Source organism: Mastigoproctus giganteus, chromosome 9 (genome assembly GCF_048544385.1).
Source record: "Mastigoproctus giganteus isolate SK-2022 chromosome 9, ASM4854438v1, whole genome shotgun sequence".
Taxonomy (NCBI): Eukaryota; Metazoa; Arthropoda; class Arachnida; order Uropygi; family Thelyphonidae; genus Mastigoproctus; species Mastigoproctus giganteus.
The window spans coordinates 183,995,186-184,021,469 of NC_143583.1; the positions used below are offsets into that span (position 1 = coordinate 183,995,186).

The 26,284-nt window shown below is 39.4% G+C and overlaps 1 protein-coding gene across 1 annotated transcript in view; it reads right to left on the bottom strand.

The window, feature by feature from the left end:
• Positions 1-26,284, bottom strand: part of LOC150080934 (alanine--glyoxylate aminotransferase 2, mitochondrial) — a 209,816-nt gene that overhangs the window by 44,864 nt on the left and 138,668 nt on the right. The window contains exon 9 of the mRNA XM_090380600.1: positions 15,438-15,586. Within this exon, the coding sequence (XP_090236726.1) occupies positions 15,438-15,586 (149 nt within the window). The remainder of the gene's footprint in view (positions 1-15,437; positions 15,587-26,284) is intronic.

Below are 26,284 nucleotides of genomic sequence, written 5' to 3' on the forward strand. Positions count from 1 at the left end.
ACACACTGACATTACTGTCATTAACAACTCTGCCAACCTTTGTATCATCCGCAAACTTTGATACTAAGCATGATATCATTAATATCATTAATAAATATACAAAACAGCAGTGGACCCAACACAGAACCCTGTGGGACTCCACTAATAACATTAGTCTACGAAGAGCAGCACCCACTGATTACCAACCTCTGTCTTCTCCCACTCAACCATGCTTTTATCCATTGTAGCAACTTACCCTTAATACCATTCTGCTTCAATTTGTACAGTAGTCTTCCATGCGCAACAGTGTCAAAAGCTTTCCTGAAATCCAAGTATACGATATCAAAATTATTTTTTGCATCCAGTTCCTTTGTAACCACATCATAATAACCAATCAAATTTGTCAGACAAGACTTTCCCTTAACAAACCAATGCTGTGTGTGAATTATTGCTGCAGTCTTGTCTAGATGATCTTGCAATGCATCTTTAACCAGCGACTCCATTATTTTACCTGGAACAGAAGTTAAACTAACTGGTCTGTAATTACTCATGTCACCCTTCGATCCCCCTTTGTGAATTGGGGAAACATTTGTACATCTCCAGTCCGTGCGGATCTCCCCCCTGAGTCCAAGGATGCTCTCATAATTATGGCTAAGGGTTTGCTTACTTCCTTTGCCGCCTCCTTTAATATAACTGGATAGATCCCATCCACCCCAGATGCCTTTTTTATGTTTAACTTCAACAATTTCTCCTCCACTTTGCTCTCAGTTATTACAAAATCATTAAGCACCCTGTTAAAATTTGATAACCTTGTGGCATTTTCAAACCTTAATAACACCTCATGTGTGAATGTAGATGCAAAATACTCATTCAGTTTGTTTGCTATCTGAGCAGGATCATCAACAGTCGAACCATCGATATCAAGTGGACCAATCAGATTCATCCCCTTCCTTTTAGAGTTTATATAAGTAAAGAAATCCTTGCTGTTTTTCTTAGCATCCTTTGCCAAAGATTTCTCATAATCTGCCTTCGCCTGCCTAACCTCCTTTGTGACTTGATTACAGACTAGCTTATATGTATCATAGGCTTCTGTGTCACGTGTTAATTTATATGCATCCCATGCATTTTTCTTCTCTGCCATGAGTCTCATTAGTTCATTTGTCAACCATTTAGGCCTAAACCTTGAACAATATTTCTTAATAGGTATGAAACGTTTAGTAGCTTCCACTATTAATTCCTTGAATGCTTCCCACTTATAATTTGCTGTTGGTAACATCATCAGTTGGTCCCACTGTACAGAATTTAAAAACTGTCTGAGACCACTATAGTCACATTTATGGGTGCAAAAACTCCTTCCTTAACCCCTGATGGTAATTATATCTTTAAGTAAATCCCACATCAGTACACTGTGATCACCGCCACCTAATGGTTCCTTTATCTGGAAATTCTTAATACACGAATGATCATTGTTTTTGGTAATCAGGTATAGATACTGTTATAACATAACATAACATAACAGTATCTACAAACTGAGCTTGAATGATTTAGTATGGGACTTGGATCTAACAAAGAATTTAACACAACTGTTATGCTCCAGGTTGAGTGAAATTAGTCTTGTCACCTTGAGCAAATATTGCGAATAGCATTCGCCATATTCGCTCTTGTTGCACTGGCAAAAAAAAAAAAAAAAAAAAAAATCAAGTAAATAAGAAAATACAAATTATGTGCTTCCCTTCTCCACAGGTATCTATTAACATAACATTCCAGTTGACCTTTGAATTTATTCAAATTGTCAGCCTCAATGACCCATGAAGGCAACTTCTTTCAGCAATCAACGACTCAATTAGGTTATAGGAAGTTTTCTAAAAAACAAAACTTCCTTTGATCTAATCTAAACTTCACCCTTGTAGTTTGAATTTATGAGACCCCTAGTTCTGGAATTATTTATAATAGTGAGAATTCTGCCTTCGTTCATTTTACTAATCCCTTTCAGAGCCTTGTAAGCATCAATCAGGTCACCTTTGAGGGGCCTGGTTGCCAATCTCTGTAGCCCACATAATTAGTCTTTCCTCAGGTTGCCCATCTTTGGACCTTTTCAAGACGCTCAGTCTTTTTTCAGATGAGGTCTCTATACTTGAACACAGTATTTCAAATGTGGTCTTACAATTGCCTTATACAGTGTAATTATGACTTCCCTATCTCTACAGGATAACATTCGATAAATAGGCACCATAGAACAGGCTTTCCTGGCTGCCTGTTTACACTGTTCAGAAAACATCATAACTGCCCGTATTGTAACTCCCAGATCCCTTTCCTCCTCCACTGTTTTTAATTCAACCCCACCAAGTGTATAATTTATTTGTGTGTTGCTATTCCCCAAGTATAAGACCTTACATTTAGCAGCATTAAAACATAACTGCTACTTCTCTGACATTTTTTGAAGTCTGTTAAAGTCATCCCGAAGGAGCACTGCATGGCACTGCTCATTAAAGACTCTGCCAGTCTTTGTCGTCTGCAAATTTTGACATTATGCCTTCTATCCCTTCGTCGATGTCATTTATGAAAATGAGAAACAACAGTTGTCCAAGAACCGATCTTTGAGGGACCCCACTCCCGACATTACACCAATCTGAAGAATACTCATTAATCACAACCCTATGCTGTCTGCCTTGCGGCCACCAAGCAATCCACTTAGAATCTTATCAGTAATCCCAACCTGTTCAAGCTTATACAGTAATCTCTCATGAGGGACCGAGTCAAATGCTTTGTTAAAATCCAAATAAACTGTGTCGAAATTATTCCCTAAACCCAGCCGTGACCACCAAATATGGAGGATGTGTAAAAGTCAGGGAATGACCACCGCATACCCCGGAGCAATATGGCCTTATTTGCTAATGCTCCTAAAAACCAAAACAACAACAACAACAACCTAAACTCAGCTCATGAGTAAATGTGTCAAAATAGCCTAGTTAGTTAAGCATGATTTATCTTTAACAAAGCCATGTTGTATGTCATTCAGATTGCCATATCTATCTAAAATGTCTTTGGATTAGCATTAGCATCAGTTGAGGCATATGATGAAAGAAAATAAGCTTATACAGTATCAGCAAAAAAAAAAAAAAAAAAAAAAAAAAAAAAGAGAGGGAAAAAAAAAAAAACTTTTCATTTTATCCATCTGGTCACTCCGAATGTTTATCTAGTTAAGCCTTAAATTTATTTAAGCTTTCAACTTTCATACAAATAAAGGAAGCTTGTTCCAGCAATCAACTACCCGCTGGCTAAAGGCAGACTTCCGCACATCTATTCTAACTGCTCAGTTTGAATATATGCCCCCTCAGGTTTTTAATCCGAGCAAGCGGAAGAGTCCGATCAGCATTGCGCCTGCTCAAACCATTCAAGGCCTTATACACCTCAATCAGATCACCTCACAGGTGCCTAGCTGGAGGTCTCATTTTCGGAAGGATGTAGAGTTGCAAGAATGAGCACAGGGAAAAGCAACAAGATTGGTGAGAAGAACAAAGGGATGCTCCTACCAAGAGAGGCTTAATTTCCCCTTCAATTATTCCTCAATGGTCAGGCCTCAAGGTGTAGCCTGGTCTGGCCATTGCCTTATACAAGGGAATAATCACCTCCTTGTCTCTGCTAGCAAAATTCCTATATATCATTGACCTCCATGTCCTGCTCTGGCAGCTCGTCTGCACTGACTCAGAGAACTTCATATCTGATTGCACAATTGCCCCCAGGTCTTCTTCATTCTCCATTTCCCTGAGCGTAGTACCACACAGTTGGCACATTTCTCTTAGGTTACTGCTACCCAGGGCTTTTTTTGTGACAGTATGCAATGGTACGGCGTACCGGCACCTATTTACAGCATGCCAGCATGGGTGACACGCCAGGCACGCAGTCAGTGTCAGCCATGCCAACTGCTTCCATCTATTAAGGAGATCACATGACAGTGGGCAGAGTCAGCACCCGTCAATCACGGCCGCTAGCAGTCTGGAAGGGGTACCCATTTCTGAATCTCGACCAAAACTTCATTATGAAATTATTTTTACTTATTTTTTTACTTGGTACTTACCGTATTTTTACATTTTACTTATTATTTTTTATTTATTAAATAAGACTCACCTTTGACTTATTTTTAATATACTTGTATAATAAATTTATGCTTAATAAAATGTGTGTTAATAAAATTAATGGTCGAGATTCAGTATCGGATATAGCGTATCAACTGCTAGCGATACGGCCGTGATTGACGGGTGCTGACTCCGCCCAGTGTCACGTGATCCTTAACAGACGGAAGCAGCTGGCATGGCTGACACACACTGCGTGCCAGCCGTGTCGGCACGGAATTTTTCTTGATAGCAAAGAGAGTACCGGCACCAATTTTTTTACAGAAAAAGCACTGCTGCTACCCATATGCAGTACTTTGCATTTGTAATGTTAAACTTCACTTACCACCTCTCAGCCCATCTACTCAACTTTTCTAGATCCTGTTGTAGTAGTGTACCACCCTTACTGTCATTAACAACCCTACCAACCTTCGTATCATCTGCAAACTTAATCAGTGCTCTAAGATTTTTTCCTACCAATGAAGTCAGACTAACTGCTCTGTAGTTACCAATTTCACTCTTATAACTGCTTTTATGTATTGGCAATACATAAGTTTTTTTTTTTTTTTTTTTTGATTTGGTAGTTGTTGGCGCATCGGCTTCTGTGGCCATATTGCACCTCCCAAGGTTTTTGCAGTACTTTGATCCAAGCCCGAGGCGGGAATCGAACCCGCGACCTTTGGGTTGCCAAGCAGGTACTTTACCCACTCGGCTAGCCCGGTCGGCTAATACATTAGTACTTCTCCAATCCAAAGGAATCTCCCCTGAGTCCAAATCCTCAATTCTGTTCACATAGTCCATAAACTTAAAAGAATACTTTCAACAGTCTGGATTTTTTGTTAGAAAAGGTAAAAATTTGTGATTGTGGATGAATATTTTCTGTTAATTTAAAGATGCTGACCCTACTTTTGCACTTTCCGGTTTACTGGGCTTTTCTGTTACTACAATTATAAATAGGTAGTAAACTCGATCTCATGGAGTTGTGATAATCCCGATTACTGGAATTGTGGGTGTTTACTTTATTATGGTGAAATGTGTTCACTGAACTCTTCAATCATATAAGAAACATAAATAAATTTTTAGAATCTTCTCTTCATTCCTATTTACTTATTACAATAATGAAGGGAAAGCAACCAATGGAAAGTGCAAGTGGTGATAGTGCTAGGAAATGAAACGAAATTGATTTAGAAATGAAGATGAAAATGATTTAAGTACGAAGCAGGATAAAGTTTGTCATCTATTGCACAGAAATTAAGTCTCACTGCTTCAACAGTGAATGCGATTTTAAAATACAGTGTGTTTTTTTTTTTTTTTTTTATGTAAACCCCAAACACGAGAGGTATTAGAACCTATAGTACTTAGTACTGTGCTTGGGTTGGAGGTTGGGAAGACAAAAGAAGATATTTGTTGACATTGGACTTGAACTTCTGCAGATTGTAATTTTCAGGAAATATGTATGAAGGAAGATTGTTCCAGAAAACAGCAGTTGAATGAATAAATGAGGAAGATGAAAAGTTGGTTCTGTGAGTTTGAAGTTGGACAGTAAATGGATGTTGGCTGGTGGCGGCACGTGTTCGGACTGTTTTGAAAGAGAGAGAGCGGGAATTATAGAAGCCAATTCAGAAGAACAGTGCCCATGGAAGTATTTGCACAAGAGGCATGCAGCAGAAACAGTACATCTATGAGACAGCGAGTGGAGAGACTCTGTTAGAGATGAGTCATTAATTAACCTAACTGCCCTCTTCTGAATGGAATCAAGAAGCCCGAGAGACGTTTTGGGGGCACCACCCCAGATGTGGGAACAATATTTCATGGCAGGGCGGATTTGCGATTTATACAGAGTGAGCAGCTGTTTGGAAGAAAAGTAACGCCAAGAGCGAAAGAGAAAACCAAGTTTTTTAGATGCAGAAGAAGCAATATTTGTAATGTGCTTGTGCCAAGAGAGATTAGAAGTCGGGGTAATCCCCAAAAGAGATATATCATTTTGCCTAGAAATCGGAGTGTCACTAAAGATAAGCATAGGAGCAGGAGAATCCTTTTTGCAAGATATCAACTAAGTTGTCTTTGCCCCACTGGAGAATTACCTGAAGATCGGCATTTAAGGAATTGGTAGCAGATTTTCGAGAAGTTGAAGCTGACTTGAGCAGGACAAGGTTTCTCAAAATGGAAAGTAGAATACAATATGCTGTCATCGGCAAAACTATGGATAGGATTTCCAGTCGATGGAAGAAGGTCATTAATATACAAGAGGAAAAGAGTGGGGGAAAGAACTGAACCTTGGGGGACACCGGCATTAGTGGAGAAGTTAGAAGAGAGAGAGAGCCATCTACCATCACCCTCAGTGAGCGATCAGAGAGAAAACTGGATAACCAATTACTAAAAACAGTTGGCAAACCATAAGATGGAAGCTTGTTAAGAAGACCTTTATGCCAAACAAGGGGAGAAATACCATCGGGACCTGGAGCTTTCTTAGCATCAAGATTCGTCAAAATCCTTCTGACATCCTTTTGATGGAAGACCACAGGAGGCATTGAATGGAGCGTGTTGGAATGGTGGGAGGTGTTTTACCAAGATCGTTAATGCATGAGTTGGGAAAAAAATGGGATGCTAACAGGTCAGCTTTATCCTTGGCTGAAGAGACAGCAGAACCATCTGGTTTGGACAGAGGTGGGAGCAGAGATGGGCAAAAGTTGCGGCCAATAGCTTTGGCAAGAGACCAGAATGCTCGGCTACCATTAGGGCAAGAAGCAAGTTTTCTACTCTTAGCCTGTTCAATAACTGCTTTACAATTGTTGCGAGCTTTGGTGTAGGCAGAAAATGAAACTGAAGAATTAGAAACTAGCCAATTACGATATGAACATTCTTCTCTCGAACAGCCTTAGTACATTTATTGGAAAACCAAGGTTTAGATAAAGGACAAGATTTTAAAGTGGAGTTTGGGATAAAGGATTCCATTCCTGCAAGAATAATTTCACTAATACGATCTGAGCAAACGTTGACATCAGAACTTTTGAAACAGTAATTCAACCAAGGAAAAGAAGAAAAGAAGTCTCGCAGGTCATCCCATTTTGCATTCTTGTAATGCCAAACAACATGAGGTTTGGAATAGCCATGAGATAAAAGTTCCATTGCAGAAGAGACAATCACCAAGTTGTAATCTGAGGTACCTAAAGGACCACTCACTTCGACCGTGTACTTAGAAGGGTTGTTTGTGAGAAAAAGATCAAGCGTTGGCTCTATGATTAGGATTGTCCAGTATTTTTGTAGGTAAATGAACAATCTCTGCAAGGTCATTAGTAATTGAAAAAGCCTCAGCATCTCGACCAGCTGGGTCGGTGTGACTAGAAAACGGAAGCCAGCTGGAGTTCTGAACATTAAAATCAACAAGGAAAATTACCTCACTGTTAGGAAAGTTGGACTGGAGAAAGTCAAGTTGCAAAGAGAGGAAGTCAAAGAGCTCCAAGTGATTAGTGGAGTTGGGAGAACGGTAGAGACAACAGATGAATTTGACACAATGAGGTAGAGAGATTTTAAGCCAGAGAAGCTCAAAGAGAGGAGATTCCAAATTGCCAAGTCTCTGACAGGGAATATCAGAACGGACATATGCACAAGTACCACCTTTGAGGCAAAAGGGATCATACAGCGAATAATTTAGGCATCTGAGATGAGCAGTAGTTGAATCAACTAATAACTGAGATTCTGTCAGAAAAAGTACATGGGGTTTGGCAGACTGAAAGTGGAAATGGACATCATTGAGACAGAATTGAGATCATGTATATTTGTGAAATGAATTAGCAAGTGCTTGGGAGGTTTAGATCTTTTCACAGATAAGCTTGCTTTATAAGTTTGACAATTCATGGTGTATTCAATAGTAAGAAAAAGTGGGTGGGACATGCTGTATGAAGTAATGAAATTTTTGGATATGCCGTACACATGGTAAGAATATACCCAGATCCTTGACATAATGTGGCCTCGACAATGCTTCCCGCATACACACTACTTGGACTCCCTCCAATCACTATCTTGCAGAGTAGAGATAGCAAGATTATACACTAGCTGATCTGGAAGCCTCCTAGAGAATTACCAATAGATTCGGTCCGGTGTACTAGCTAGCGGCCAGCCTGCAAACACCGTTTTAGAGCTGTACCCTCAAAATGTAAGGAATATTGGATCTCGCCACGATGTTCATCATAACCTCAAAAGTCATCAATCATACTGCATGATGGAAGAGATGGGGAAGGGTTGACCGGAACTAAGCTCTGGAGACTAAACATGGGTTCCACCACTTCAAGCCTCCAATAAGCAAAGTGGTGGTATTGCATCAGTTGATGAGAGTCATCTACCACCTAGTACTGCCTGGTAACATAGAGGGGCGGCATTCCTCCATGTGGTGTGGGCGCTACACCTTGACCCCTGCTTCCGTTGGTTCACACCTGGATGGTCACCCACCATGTACTTGTGCATGGAGGTTATACCCAGGATTACTAACAGTCCCACCATCGTGAAGGTGCAAGCAGAGGATTTGGCTGTAACAGACTGTCCGGACTTCACCGAAATTGGGTCCACATGACTTGAGTGTCACCCGAATATCAGTTCCATCAGTGTTTTAGACTCACAGGTAGCAAGTACAGCTTGTCTGGCATATCTGAGAGAATGTCTGTGACAACCTCAAGGACCAGTGTAAAAGAACATATTAAAGGATCCCTGCATTTAAGATCAACAGCGATCGCAAAACTTCGATGTAGCATTCAGGTGCTATATCGAAGATGGAAAAGCTATTAATAATATGGATGGAAAATCAGATTCAGAAGTGATTGCCCCTGAGTCTAATGACCATTCAAGCAAAAGCAAAAAGTATTTATGAAGATATTAATAAGTACGGCGAATCCAAAGCCAAGTACGTGGCAAGCAAAGGGTGGTTTAATAGGTTCATTGCGCTGGTTTCCAAAACATTAAAGTATGCATGAAGTTGCCATTGCCGATTCTGCAGCAGCAGCAGAGGAATTTTGTTATGTGTTCAAAAAACCCTTCCAAATTTCCACAGCCCTCAACCTCTGCAGCTGCATACTTATCAGCAAGAGATATTGATACTGGCTATGATGCTCGAAAGGTAAAACTTTCTGACGTTATGCCTGTCCCCTCTCTTTTTTTAATAATTTTATAATTTTGAATTTTTTGTAATTGCACACTTTTGTAATTTTTCTATGCATAGATAAAAAAAAAATTGAATAAATAATTCTATTTATATGTTCGTCGAACATTTCTTTTTTTGCTTCAATCAATTGCAAAGAAAAACAACAAAGAGTTCTTTACTTATGTAAACTCTAGAAGGAAGGGGGATGAAACAGATTGGTCCACTTAATATAGATGCGCCTCCGTAGCCAGGTGGGAAGGAGCAGCAGTGCGTACCACACGCTTCTTGATTAGACTGTGGTTCGAGCCCGTCACCACCAAATACGGAGGATGCAAAAAGGTCAAGGGAATGACCACCGCATATTCCTGGAGTAATATGGCCTTAGTTGCTAATGCTCCTAAAAACCAAATAACATAACATAACTTAATATAGATGGTTCTGACTATTGATGCTCAAGTAGCTGATAAACTAAATTAGTATTTTGCATCTACATTCACACATGAGGAGTTATTCAAAGAGGGGAATGCCAGAAGTTTATTAAACTCTAACAGGGTGCTAAGTGATTTTGTGATAACCGAGAGCAAAGTGAAGGGAAATTGTTGAAGATAAACATAAAAAAGGCACCTGGGGCAGATGGAATCTGTCAAGTTATAATGAAGGAGGCAGCAAGGGAAGTAAGAAAACCCTTAGCCATAATTATGAGAGCATCCTTGGATTCAGTGGAAGTCCCAACGGACTGGAGATGTGCAAATGTATCCCAAATTCACAAAGGGGGAGCTAAGGGCGACACAAGTAATTATAGACCTGTTAGTTTCCCTTCTATTACAGGGAAATTAATGGAGGCACTGGTTAAAGAAGCACTGCAGGATCATCTAGACAGGACTTCAGTTATAGCATGGACACAGCATGGTTTTGTTAAGGGGAAGTCTTATCTGACCAATTTGATTGGATACTACTATGTGGTCACAAAGGAACTGAATGCTAAAAATAATTATGATATCATATACTTGGATTTCAGGAAAGCTTTTGATACCATTGCACATGGAAGACTGGTATACAAATTGGAGTGGTATGGCATTAAGGGCAAGTTACTGCAATGGATAAAGGGATGGTTGAGGGGAGACAGCAGAGAGTGGTAGTAAATGGACACTGCTCTATGTGGACTAATATTATTAGCAGAGTCCTCCAGGGTTCGGTGCTGGGGTCATTGTTGTTTTGTGTATTTATCAATGAAGGTATATCAGGCTTAATGCCCAAGTTTGCAGATGATACAAATGTTGGTAGGGTTTATAACGACACTAAAGACAGTATGCTACTGCAACAGGATCTAGACAGGTTAGGTAGATGGGCTGAGAAGTGGCAACTGAAGTTTAACATTGACAAATACAAAGTACTGCATATGGGTAGCAGTAACCCAAGAGAAACGTACCAACTCTGTGGTACTACAATCAAGGAGGTGAAGAATGAAAAAGACCTGGGGGTAATTGTGTAGTCAGATGTAAAAGGTCTCTGATCAGTGCAGACGGGCTGCCAGAGAAGGTCATGGAGTTTTATCAATGATATATAGGAATTTTGCTAGCAGAGACAAGAAGGTGGTTATCCCTTTGGATAAGGCAATGGTCAGGCCACACCTTGAGTACTGTATACAGGTCTGGAGGCCTCATTTTAGGAAGGAAGTAATGTTGCTAAAATTAGTACAGAAAAGAGCAAAAAGATTGGTGAGAGGAACAAAGCAGTGTGCTTACGAAGAAAGGCTTAAGTTCTGCAAGTTGCAGCATCTGGAGACTAGGCATCTGTGAGGTGATCTGATTGAGGTGTATAAGGCCTTGAATGGTTTGAGCGGGCTCAATGCTGACGGGATACTTCCGCTTGCTCAGACTAAGAACCTGAGAGCGTATAGTTTCATATTGAGGAAAGACAGATGTAGAATAGATGTGCAGATTTTGCCTTTAGACAAAGGGTAATTGATTGCTGAAACAGACTTCCATCTGTCGTTGTGGAAGTTGATAGGTTAAATAAATTTAAGGAGGAATTACATTTAGAGGGGATTGTTTTGTAATATATATATATATATATATATATATATATATATATATATATTTTTTTTTTTTTTTTTGGCCGATGCTGCATAAGCTCATACACTTGCTTTCTTGCATCACATGCCACTACTACTGCCACTACTACTAATAACGTGGCTTCAACTTTGCTAGTATATTCGTACTCGCTATATTTACTTGAAGAACAATCACAATCACACTGCTGAAAGTATCAAAGTTCTGCAGTTCAATTGGAATTGATACATCTTCACAGTAGGGAAAGGGTGAATAGCTGACAGCTGATTTGGATATTCTATTGCAGATTTGTCTTCATGTGCTATCCTGCAAATACTGCACTTTCAAAAATAGCAATCCAATGTGTGATCTTCAGGTTCAACACACTATTGGTGTAACAAAATTCAACAGCATTTCATCTTCCATTAACCTGTTATTTCATATTTTTAACACAGACAATATAGGGCTCATTATTTGTTTCAATAATAATTATAACAATAAAATAAGCATGATATGTAAAAGTCATGATTCTTTTGACTCTGATTTCATGGTATGAAATTTATATAGTGTAACAAAAAGAATCAGGACTGTTTACACATCAAAGCTGTTAAAAGACATTGCAACATTATCTGAAAAAAATGCACTATAATAATAATAGTGGAGAAGACAGTGCAGCAAGCGGCACTGTCCCCCATATGGCTACCACAAAAGAAGGGCAAGACCATCCAGCCCCACCAACTGGAAGTGCTTCCTGTGCAACTGCGCTAGTGACCACCCAGGAAGAGAAAAACCACCAACGCATGAAGTGGAGCATCAAGAATATGTACATCATGCAAGCATACTACGAAATAACAAAACTGGAGACCGATATGACAACTTACAAGGCAAGACTACATACCAAGTGGCGGGAACTATTCCTTGGTATTTGGGTCACCGAACAGCAGACCAGAGAAGGACCATCATCACAATGAACGTGATAGCTCCTGCAATCTTGGAAAAATTGACACACAATTGACACAATACCGCATTACCTCGACAGCAATGGTGCAACACTGGAGGCCATCCACACAGATGTGTACTGTGCCGCGGTAGCAGCCACGAGGATTAAGGGAAGAGAAACGAGAAACCAGCAGCAAAAGAACCGAAAACAGAAAGAACTGCCAGCTTGGGAAAGAAGATTTCAGCAGAAGATAGAAGAAATAAGAGTCAAAGATAGGCCAATTGACCCAGTACCAATGGGGCAATAGGAGTAAGAAATTAATTGGAAAAGTGAAGAGCATCCTCAAGAGAGAGTGTCCACAGCAAACATGGGACAAAAATTCAGAGAATAGGAGAGTACTTGGACATATTGAAGCAGCAAGAGACTACGCTGATACAAAGAGAGCTCCCAGAGGAAAATAAACAACCAAATCTTCGATGAGGACCAAAGAGGCTTCTACAGGAGTCTCGGAGAAGATGGGAAAAAAAGGGAACAGACCACCCAAGCAGAAAACGACTGAGGAGTTCTGGGGAAACATATGGAGCAGGGAAATAAGACATGACAGCCAAGCCACCTGGATAGAACTAGAATGCAAGAAAACCAAGGACGTACAAGATATGAGAGGGTGGGAGATTCGGGAAGAAGAAGTAAAAGGGACGATCAAGAACTCTCACACCTGGCGAACTCCAGGAATAGATAATGTACACAACTACTAGCACAAGAAGCTCACTTGCACACCCGAATGATAAGGCACCTAGAGACAATCCCGAAGTTTCTTACTCAAGGAATCACATATCTGGAGCCTAAAGACGAAGATACAAGAAACCCGATGAAATATAGGCCAATCACCTGCCTCCCAACAATGTACAAGATCCTGACCAGTTGCATAACCAGGAATATATCAGACAACTTGGAGAGTCAGAACATAATGGCCGAACAGCAGAAAGGATGCAAGAAGCAATTAACCATACATGCCGCGATTATGGAGCAAGCCTACAAGAAGAGTCGCAACACGTATACAGCCTATATCGATTATCGCAAGGCCTTCGACTCCGTGCCTCATAGTTGGCTAATAGAGGCGCTGAACATCTACAAAGTCAATCCAATAGTGACAAACTTCCTAGGAGAAACGATGGCAAAATGGAGTACCATTTCGTACGGAGTACCACATCAAGGTTGAAAATATCACAACCAGACCAATCCCCATCAGGAGAGGAATCTTTTAGGGAGATGGCCCGAGCCCATTGTGGTTCTGTCTAGAACTTAACCAGCTATCCACCAGGCTCAACGGTAGCAAGTATGGATATAACCTCAAAGACGGAAGGAAGAACCTGTACACCCTCACCCACCTGATGTAGATGGATGACATCAAGCTCTACGTGGGAACCAAGAAGCAACTCCAGCAACTACCCCAGATCACTGAAGAATTCAGCAACGATATTAGAATGGATTTTGGTCTAGACAAATACAAGACCCACGGATTGCACCAGGGAAAATTAGTCAACCAAAACTACCAGCTGCAGACTGGTAAAGAGATCGAAGCCATGGGAGAGGGAGAGGCCTACAAATATTTGGGGATGATGCAGGCTCAGCAGATACAGCACAAGGAAATTAAGGCCTGCCTGATTGAAAAATACCATCAGAGACTCAGAAGCCTGCTGAAAGCAAAGCTGAATGGAGGGAACACAGTTAAAGTGTGACTCCTTTGGGGGTCATAGATTGGACTAACACTGAGCTAGAGGATATCATGAGAAAGACAAGGACAATGATCACCAAGAGCTGCCAACACCAACCGAAATCTGCCATGGAGAGACTGACAATTGTCCGGAAAGAAGGAGGAAGAGACCCAATAGACCTCATTGAGCAACAGAAGACAGTGATAATTAACCCGAAGGATTACTTCCAGAAACACACAGCAGCGCTCCAGCAGGCCATAAGGAAGATAGACAAGCGATATACCCCACTCAATCTAAGCGAGGAGTCCCCCGAACAACCATGAAGTACAAACGAAGCTGGAAAGATGGGCAGAGAAGACACCCCCTGGCAGACACTACAATGATCTCCATCAAGATCACAAAGATAAAACTGCTTCCAATGCATGGCTCATGAGTGGGACACTCTTCCCCGAGACTGAAGGATTCATGCTGGCCATCCAAGACTAGGTAATCAACACCAGGAACTACAGAAAATACATTGCCAAGGAGCCAGGAGACAATGACACATGTCGACGATGCCACCTGGCCTCAGAAATGATCCAACACATCACCGCAGGATGCAAGGTGAACCCAGACTGAGTGCACTCATAGACACGACCAGGTAGCCAGGTCAATACATCAGAAGCTAGCAAGAAAATACCAGTTGATCAAAGAAAGTGTATCGTACTACAAGTACGAACCCCAGACAGTACTAGAGACCACAACCCACAAGCTGTACTGGGACTGCGCCATAATAACGGATAGGACAATCCCACACAACAGACCAGACATAACCCTTGTAGACAAGAAGGAAAAGGCTACCTATCTGATTGATAGTGGCACCCAACACTGGCAACCTGCAGAAAACCCATGCGAAAAAATCCGGAAGTACACGAACCAGACAGGATATCAAAGAGATGTGGCATATGCAACAAGTAACGACCATCCCGATCATTGTGTCAACCACAGGTATGGTGCCAAAGACCCTACATAACAGCCTAGCAGCAATAGGTCTCTCAGCGAACACCTACAAGGAACTCCAGAAAGTCGCAATCCTGAACACCTGTAGTATAGTCAGAGAGTTCCTCGACCAACAGTAACACCAGACATAACAACAACCACCCTGTCAGGGTGGTTGTTGTTATGTCTGGTGTTACCTCCCCAATCAGGGAGAAATAATATAAGAGAAATAATAAAAACAACACATATAATTGATAAATTAACAATTAAAACACCACACTTCTTTCATTACTAGAAACTACAAATCATTATATATCCTACATCAATGCACCACAGCAAATATTGTAATGCCATTTTTTTGAAAACTCGGATATGTATGGGGGAAAATTACAAGTCCCATCAAAGTAGGAAATAAAACTGTGCTCAGAGTTTTCAGTGAACAAAAATCACAAATACCACTGTAATTAAAAAATTAAATATTAATACATTACTCATTCATAATGGGAAAAAAAATTGATCCATACTCACATCCAGCACAGCTGAACCTACTGCACAGGAAAGAGGATTTCCACCAAAGGTATTAAAGAACAAGGCACCCTTCAAAGATTTTGCAATTTCAGCAGAAGTAATAACAGCAGCAAGTGGAAATCCATTTCCAATACCTTTGGCCACAGTTACTGTGAAAGAAAATCAGTCTACATAAGTTAAATTCTTTCAAAGTGTTGGAAGAGGCAATAAATCTCAGAAATATGTGAGTAATTATTTTGACCCTATTCATGCAAAGAGAAGAAGAGGTCTAGATTTTTTAATAGGAAAATCAAGAAAAAACTTTTTTTCTAAGAGATATTTGGCAAACAATAGCTTTAGGATGCAAAAGATGGGGTAGGCTTCAAAATGATTCTTCTGCCCATGTCAATGTAACCAGCAATTTATTCTTCAGCAAAACCCCACTAATTCAGACTAATTAGAGGATAGGGATCAAAATTAGAGGTACTTGAGATAAAATAAAAATTCCAAATTATAAAAATATAATTATATATAAATATTTTCAAGTAGTAGTAAAAAAACAAGCAAATTTATTTTGTGAATTTGTTTTTCACTTTGCCAACATCAGATTTTATTATTATTTATTAATTTGGGAATCCCATGGGTTGCCAAATTTCCAAGTTAGTATCCAACCTACTGTTACACTATTACGAAGAATTATACACCACAAACAACCCTAACATAACTTTTTAGCATTCAGATAAGTAGATGATATCCTGATTTTAAATACAAACTTTGAACCATTAGTCAAAGCTATTTACCCCAATGAACTTAAACTGAATAAAGAAAACTCTACTAATCACACAGCCAACTTCCATGACCTCTATATTAACCTTAGCAATGCTTTCCTTCCATACAATATTGGCATATATGATAAAAGAAATAAATTCAACTTTGAAGTCATTTAACTGGCACTCTAATATTTCCAACAAAATACATAAAAATATAATTTGTACTAATATAATCAAACTATTGGACTGGCAGTAACCATTTACTGTTCACCAAAGCTCTTAAACTGCTTTACAATAAGCTAATTAATAACAACATTCCTATTTATTTTATAAAATACCGTTTCAGTATGGTTTCCCATTTGATCAAGAATAAATTCAGGTATAATCTACTATGAACTGGTCAGTTCTATTCGTATTTATGTAGTTGTAATATTATTTGATGGAATTTTCACTACTTGGTGAGTAATAACTATACAAATTTGTATATACTTGATTTCCTATAGAATTATTTTCATCAGAATGTTTACTTTCTTTACTCACTAAGTTTATACTTTTTAAGTATCCACTTCTTTTATGTATTCATTTGATATGTTTTAACAATCCTTTATAATTTTCTGATAATTCACTTCCCTTGTTGAGACTTTATTGATATTTCATTTTTGTTTTCAGGCACTGATAATATATGTAGGAAAACTGCATTATTTGGATCTTGGATCTTTCAAGTATTAAAGCTACTTTAAGGTATCCAAAAAGTTTTGATACCTTTCAACTCTACCCTTGAATATCCACCTTTGGATTTATTTACTCTAGATGTATACTATTTTCATTCACTATTATACTTATTCATTACTACTGAAATTTTATGCAGTACTTGTTCATTTTTGGATTCTTCAACTCCATGGATCTTTGTGACTCTATTTATATTACAAAATTTTTATTTTCTACAGTCTCCTTAGGATCTGATGCCTAATTGCCCCACTATTGGGTCTACAGTCATCTAGTTATATGCATCCTCGGATTTATTTCCTACTCTTTCATCACTGGTTTTAAACTAGATCTCCACATCAAAAACCTATGAATTCTTGTTACACCCTTTCACCTTTGGATGCACATCTGAAACTATCTTTGGATTTATGCTACTCTTTCAACATTAGATTTATTTATTTTTATAGAAATAATTACTGATATTACTTCAGTTTTGTTTCACTCCATTTTGGACTACATTTTGAACTGTTAAGTCTTAATCTGGCCTCTCCATCTCAGGATTTTATGTTGTTCTTTACATATTTCCTGCTATTTATGCTTACATATGTAATTACTCATTGACTAGATATTAAAATTTTTATGTGTAAGCTATACCCCCTAATTGGTATAATTCGATTATATACTAGGATTATACAACGTCCTTTTTGCTTAGTATATAGTAGCCATATCACTTGGTCTACTTTCTATTCATTTTATTACAGCCATGTTCAATACTTTTTATTTATCTACGAACTGTTTTATTTTTTATATATCTTGTGACTTTAGATCATTAAAGTATTTTTATTCCAACCACACCTTTACATTATAAATATACTCTCTCTTTTCTAATGCTACTCTTATGTATCTCTACATACACTCTTATTTATTCAAAATAAGACTATAGAGGTCACTATTTCCATATCTATTTCCACTTCACAGCTCTCTATCAAGTCTGTGTGCTGCTATAAATTGCTTTACCCTGCAGCTAAGTCACTAACATAGTTTTGCTTTAGATACATTCATCTGCTCTGCTATACAGAGTATCTCAAAAATACACAGCATAACTTCAGGAATGAGTTCCTCATATGTAGACAATAAAAATATTTTATATCAACATAGTTCCGGAAATGCTGGGTTCCTGAGTTATTAACAGGAATGTCTTATCTCCCGCAGGTGATTTCCTTCATCACAAGGTACTGACAAAATCTGGTGGTTTTCCATTCTGACCATGTACTCAAATCAGGAGCAAGCAGATATGCACTTTATGTACGGTTTGGTGGACGGCAATGCTCTGGAGGCTCGTCGTTTGTACCACGAAAGGTTCCGAGAACGAAGATGTTCCAGACAGGAAAACATTTGAAAGTATCCATCACCACCTTTGTGAACATGAGACCTTTACACCTCATGCTGCCGACAGAGGACAACCAAGATCTATGACTCCTTAAGTAGAGGGGTGGACCAACTGCCTGGCCTCCATGCTTACCTGATTTAAACCCACTAGATTTCTCCTTGTGGGGCCATTTAAAGTCATTGGTGTATTCGACTCCAGTAGCTGGTGTGGAAACTGTCCGAATTGAATTGTGGCAGGTTGTGAGACAATACGAAACATGCCAGGAATTTGGCATAGTCTTCGTGAGTCCATGAGACGTCGATGTGAGGCCTATATTCAGGCAGAAGGTGGACATTTTGAACAATTACTATAAGGTGATATGAATGGTTAAGTGTCATAGACAGATGTTTAAAACTAGGAAACCAAGGATTTCCGGAACTATGTTGATATAAAATATTTTTATTGTCTACATATGAGGAACTCATTCCTGAAGTTATGCCATGTATTTTTGAGACACCCTGTATATGTGCGCTTCCCGCTATCTTCCTTCCACAACATACTTAGCAATTAGCGGGTCTCTACTACTCAAGCTGTCTGTCCAACATACTACTTGAAAACTCCAGGTATTGTTCCCTTTCTTATTATACTTTTGGTTTTGGTTCGTTTCTAGGCCTGTTTTGACTTACATATTTTTTTGCCTGCTTTTACCCTGCCGTACAAATGAGAGCCGTTGGGTCTCATTTGAGACCCAATGGCTAAAAGACCAGATGAACAATGGTACAAAACATTACACACCGCAATCCACACACTTTTAAACCTCTGGCCTCTACAGTGTTCTGTATCACACCACAATGTATTACGCGGAGATGGGGGAAACCCCTGGTGCCGTTAGACCCTAAACACACTATACACTAAAGTGTGTTTAGGGTCTAACGGCACCAGAATGCCAAATGTACAAGCATTTGGCATTCATATCTTTTTTTATACTAACTCTTACAAAGCTAGAGCCGTTACCGTAAGGTTGGGACTTACAACCCCAGCTAGCTCAGTAAGTTTTAATAACTTTTTCTATACTTTTCACCTTTCTAATTCTACCTTTCTTCCCATTCATAGAGCTATTAGTTGGAACAAATGTTCCAACTATCCTCATTCTATCACTATTTTTGTCTTTATTTAACTACGCCTTGATCCTTTCCCTATACTCAGTTTAATACCTCCTCCTATACCACATGTTTGTTACTATTTATTTTAATTCTTCTAATATTCCAACACTAAATTATTTTAATTCTTCTAATCTTCATATAATTCCAACATTAAAATATTTTTCCATATTTACTCAAAAATCTACATATATTTCAAAATCTTTTTACAATCTGAAAACACTTTTAACCCTATCCTTATTTTTACTTTAATAATTTTCATTTCATTGACACTGAGTTGGGACTACCTTGTCCATACTGTAAAAGAATGTGCTCTATTTAACTTTTCTTCTACTGTTATGGACAAGTATAGAAATGTAGTCCCTGATACTTAGTTAAATGTAGTCGCTTGATGAAATACCTCACCACATATCAATATTTACTTCCGCTGACATTAGACTTTGCATTTTTGCCTTCCCTGTATTTGACCTATAACTAAATTTGCCCATCCATTTCTGATGACAGCTTTACCACCTTTATTTTATTTTACTTTATTTTGTTTAATCATGAATATTATATGAACTCATATTATCTATATAATATCGGTGTACATACACCATATTTAACCCCAGAGGCTCACATCTGGTTAGTATGGGCTTGGCACACCCAGGGTCCTCAGCTGGATATCACCATTCTTCTCTTTCTTGGTGATTCCCTTCTACTTCTCTCTCTCTCTCTCTCTCTCTCTCTCTCTCGGGGTTATTCAATTTTTTTTTTTTTTTGGCTGGTGCAGTATAAGCCTCAAGCTTCCTTGCACCATATGGCTAATAATAATAAAATAATAAATAAAAAATAGATAACTCTTAAGAAACTACGATGGTACGAGTTCGTAGAACTGTCGCTATGTGTTACTGCTTTAGTTACAACTATCATCTCAACCACATATGTTCACACTGTTATTTCCCACCTATTCTTCTCTATACTATGCATTACTTGAATATTCCAGGTTATCAATTTTATATACTTTTTAGCAACTATTCATGTTTTTGGTTTTAGATCTCGGCCTTTTTCGACTCCCTAGTATGCAAGCATTTGGTATTAGTCTCTTTTTCATACTAATACTTTCATAGTCAGGGTCCTTACTAAAAGGATGGGCTTTACAATCCGAGCTAACCCAGTACTTCTAATATCTTTTCTTAACTTTTTATCATTATACTTTCTACTTCTACTTTTTCCCACTGTAAAGCTATTAGTGCAATACGAGGGTGATATGAAAGTTCCTACTATCCTTAATCTCTCTCACTATCTTCGCCTTTATTTATCTCACTATCTTCGCCTTTATTTATTCAGATTTACTTTTATCCCTTCCCTATCCTCAATTCACTCCCATAAAATAGCCTTACAGGTAGTTCTCGACTTTACGAGTTAATTCGTTCCTAGCACATACTTGTAAAGCGTGAATTTATTTCCCATAGACATAATGCTAAAAATAGGGGTTACTTTATCAACAATGAAATTAGTTAGCTAATTGGTTTATGTTTAAACAATGATTGATTTAGCCAAAGAAATTAAAACGTAGCCTGTAAAATCAAGAAAATTATAATAATAGAGAAATTATTTATGACTTACAAATGTTAAAGAATGTTTATCCTTCATCATCATCGTCGACTAAATGCACACTCGTTGATCACTCATTATTGGCTCGGCACTCGGTTTGTTGCACAAGGAGTCGTCTTCTTCAGATGTCTGGACAAATGCCTCATATGTTTAAGTCAGTAAATATATGAGCCATTTGTCCAGACATCTGTCCAGGGACCAACTATGGTATGGGTTCAGCAACCCCGGACTACCTGGGCATAACTATATTACTCTTCTTCAAATTGCTTTATACTTTCCTTAATTACTACATTTTATTTCTCGTGCACAATTAGGCTGGCCAAAAGCAATATCAAGGTACTTTTTTTTTTCTTCTCATTAAAGTTCTATTGGCATTTTTTTTTTTTTTTTTATATATATATTTTACTTTTTTCTTTTTGGTCTCTGTCGGGTCAGCTGTGATTTATACATTTTGCATGTATACATCATAACAGAAACAGAGACCCTTGCATGGTGGTGGCTCCTACGGATTTGGCTGCCGATCCTATGAAGAAGTAGTTAAAGCTCTAGAACCCACTTTAGGTAACATTGTTATCTTCATTATTATTTCTATTTTTATATTAATCAATTTATTTCAGGTTATCTCCTTCACCTTACAGGCCTTCTCAATTTTTCCATGACGATTACAATTGACAGGTCAACATCCCTTCCATATACACTGAATATAAACATTTGTCTATATTTCATTACATTATGGTTGCCAGGTTTCTCTACTGTAACTAGTAGTACCCGGATCCATAACACAGTTTAATAATTTTGATTTAATACTTTGTTAGCTTGCTTTGTCATTCGGTAACTTAATTATTTTTATCAATATTTTATATATATATATATATATATATATATATATATATATATACACACACACACACACAGGGTGTCTCAAAAATATTGGTACAAATGTTTAGGGGAGGTAGGTAGCATCTAAAGGAATGTGAATCGCATAGGAACCCATAACCCAAAACGTCACGGGAAAGTAGCAGGCACAAGAAGCAGAAATGACACAAGACAGTAATTTGTGGCAAACATTTATTTGACATAATATTAACAATGGAGTATGAGATGGCTGCATTTCATGATGTTACAACAGATGCTCGAAGGTTCCACCATGAGACGCAATGCATGCGTGACACCGACGCTGCATGGATTGGTGGACACGGTCGAACACACCTGGAGTTTCTTTGACAGTAGCAGCAGCACAGATGAGTCTCGCCACGAGATCCATTTCTGTCTCCACAGGCAATTCATACACGATAGATTTGAGGGCCCCACAGAAAGAAATAAAGGCTCGATAAATCGGGTGAGTGTGGGGGCCAGGCAACGGGTCCACCATGGCCAATCCATCGACGCCCAAAACGCCTGTTCAAATGGTCACGAACACACCTTCCATAATGGGCAGGTGCCCCATCATATTGAAACTAAATGTTGCATCTCACATTTGCTGGAACATCGTCAAGTAACCCTGTTAGAACTTGTTCAAGAAAGATAAGCAGTCACCGACCATACCTGCCCACACATTTATTGTGAAGCGATGATGTGCCGCATGTGGGTACACACTGTGTGGGTTGTCGTGAGCCGACACATGAGCATTGTGCTGATTGAATAAGCCTTCCCAAGCAAAATAAGTCTCATCTGTGAACAAAACATAGGCTGGAAAATTCAAGTCTTGAACACTTTCTTGGAGAAACCACTGCGAAAAAGCCACACATGCAGGATGATCTTGGGGGAGCAGTAACTGAACCCTTTGGAGATGAAAGGGGTGTAAGGAATCATCGTGCAGACACGCTTGGGCGCCTCCATAGCCAGGTGGGAAGGAGCAGCAGTGCATAGCACACGCTTCTTGATTAGACCAGGGTTTGAGCCCATCACCACCAAATACGGAGGATGCGGAAAGGTCAGGGAATGACCACCGCATATTCCCAAGGCAATATGGCCTTAGTTGCTAATGCTCCTAAAAACCAAATAACAAACAAACAGCCAGACACGCTTTACACTGCAAGGAGACATTCCTAAGGCAGAGGCAATGGCACGTGTGCTGGTAGTAGGATTATTCTGGACAGCATTCAACATACTTTCTTCCATGGCGGGAGTTCGCGTCGAACGCGGTCTGCCCACACTACTCCTGTTACCTCTAAATGATCCATAATCGCACAAATTTTGATGCATGTGCGCAAACAAACGGTGGTCCAGTACATGTCTGTCTGGGAAGCGTTCTCCATAAATTCGTTGAGCGGCTCGTCCATTGCCCTCTGCTAAATCATACACTAGGTGCATGTCTGCCAGCTCACAGTTCGTATATCGATGCATGCTCTTCATGCGGCGACTACTACTTGAATGAGTAAACCAGAAATTTTCCCTCTCACGAACTGATGAACAGTGCCATCTACCGACTTACGGTGAACATTTCCGGTTATAGGTTCCTATATGATTCACATTCCTTTAGATGTTACCTACCTCCCCAAAGCATTTGTACCAATATTTTTGAGACACCCTGTATATGTGTGTGTTTGTGTGAAATATTTCATCTTTGCATAAATAAGTCATTATTAGATGTATAAATATTATTTTTTATACAAAAGGTGAAAGATTGGATGAAAACAATAATTTGTAACTGACATACAAGCAAAAATAGTAAGTGATAAACTTGAAATACATAACATTACTTGTTTTTGGATATGATGACTTGAGCTATTATATTAGTCTACAATAAGCCGCTAACTCATGCCAATGAGAGATGGCATAAGTAGGGTCTACGGTACTGCCAATATGAAAATTGAATGAATGAAAAGTACGAAATTTATAATTTTCATCCATTTCCTTGACTCATGCTAGGCACAAGTAGCATGATTGAAAAAAACAAATATTATTAAAACATTTACTGATAATTAAAAATAAATTTATTAGAATTTTAGTGAAAGAAGATTAAGTGTTAACCAGTAAAAACAATTTAATTACAAATAGATACAGAATATCCTTGATTAGAAATAGATACTGTAGCTTTCGAGACAAATTGTGTCTCTTTTTCTACAGAATTTGAACTTAATGGATACAGTTATGCATGCAGTGAGGCATCTGAAGGCACGTTATTCAATCATTAAACTGGCGTTTATTGTTGCTGCACGGACATGCACAGTTTTTCAGCACTTGTCGAGGCATAAAATGGTTGTCTCAAAGATTAGGTGTAGTCTCATGCCTTTGCAGCGGTTCATGGCTCTCGAATTGCTCAATATATTGAGTGACTCTAACCAGAGGCAGTGGCGGTCTGCTCCAACTCGGTGATTTCTTCATGCCACAGGCTGCCAACTGCCACAGTTTTATGGATTACCAAAAATCCATAAGCCAGGTGTTCCTCTCAGACCCCTAGTGTCCTGCTGCAATGCACCTACATATGAACTGTCCAAGTATATTGCACGTCTCCTCTCACCTCTTGTAGGAAATACCACGCACACTGTCAATAACAGCGACGAATTCATTTGCCTTATTAAAGAGCTCTCAATTCCTGACAACGCTGTTATGGAATCATTTGATGTAGTGTCGTTATTTACATCACTCCCTGTCCAACAGGCTGTACACGGCTCCTTGAGAATGACTCAAACCTTCCAAGCAGAACATCACTGTCTACTGATGACATCTGTACCACCCTCAACCTGTGCTTGTCAAGCAGCATCTTTACCTTTGAGGATTCCATATACCAGCAAGTACATGGCACTGCTATGGGTGCCCCTGTTAGTTCCATAGTAGCCAACATCGCCATGGAAGAACAGATATTCCTGAACCCACCAGTACCTCTGAAACAGCATTGCTAGAATATCTCAATTCCCTGTCTGTGTTCATCCAGTTCACTCTAGAGTTAAGAGGTTAACGGATTTCTCCCATTCCTGGATATCCTAGTAAAATGCATGGGCCCACATCTGGAAACCTCAGTATACCGTAAGCCTATGTGGTGCGGACAGTTCACAAACTACAGATCCGGCCATGCCCCCAGTCATCTCAACAGCACTGCTCGCACTCTATTCTCCAGAGCTTGGAGCCATTCCAGCACAGATGAATCTAGGCACAGCGAGATTTCTTGAGTGAGGACAGACTTAATCAATTGTGGCTACCCAACGCACGTTACTAGACAAGTGCCTATTGCAAGCACAGGAGCTCACAGCCCACCCAAAACCACCAACCAAGTACAATATACCTACCGCCTATATTCCCTACTATCCAGGCGCGTCAGGCCAAATCTCGAAAATCCTCAGAGAATACCGCATAAAATGTGTGGTTGCCTGGTAGAAGCTTACATTCTCTGGTTTCCAGTGTAAAGACCCCTGTCACCCCTCTCTTGCGTAGCAGTGTAATATACCGCATTACCTGCAAAGACTGTGACAGCTGCTACATAGGAGAGACTTCAAGACATCTTCAAGACTGCCTTGCAGAACACGACAGAACAATTCACCTTGCTGGAACCGACCAGTCCGCAATTGCAGAGCACTTCTTCAATACCCACCACGACTTCAATCCCAAGGTATGTTCATGTCAAACGGCACCTGGGATTTCTCCTAACTCCGCATGTGTTTCGCTGTATCTAGGACAGTACACTGTCAAGCCAGAGACTTGAAAGTGTGTGGGCTGTGTCTGTGCAGTGTGATATGTTGTGCGCATTGTTTGACCGGCTTATTGGCCGCCAGGCCCCTAGTGGGGCCTGACGGAGTGGAGGCTAGCCGGGTGTATCCAGTATCACAACAAATTACTATTGCAGGTCCTACCACCTAGTTTCCTGGGATTTCAGTGGCTAGGACCTTAAAAAAAAAAAAAAAAAAAAAAATTACGCATTTGACATTAGTGCTTAATGGGATTGCTGTTTGGAAATTGCTGGTTGGGGTTGAATGCTAAAGAGATGTGTTAAAGGCCTAATAGGTCAGGCAAAATTTTGATGTTATTAAATTTATTAATAACATCAAATTATGAGGCTATATGCTAGATATAAGCTAATAGTGTTTGTTGTCTTAGAGATTTAGACGAAACCGGTGGAATTTAGGCATTGATTAGAATTTGGCAGCATTGTTAAGGGTGTACCTTGGTCGATTTAGTGAGAAAGGGGGGAGACTGAAGACTGGGGGGAAAACAAATAGAAGAATAGGGATGATAGAGTAGGCATCCCCAAAGAGGTCAGTGGAGACGAGACCCACCAGGCAAAGTATGGGGGGTAGGCAGGGAGGAGAGGAGACAGAGATCCATCTCCCC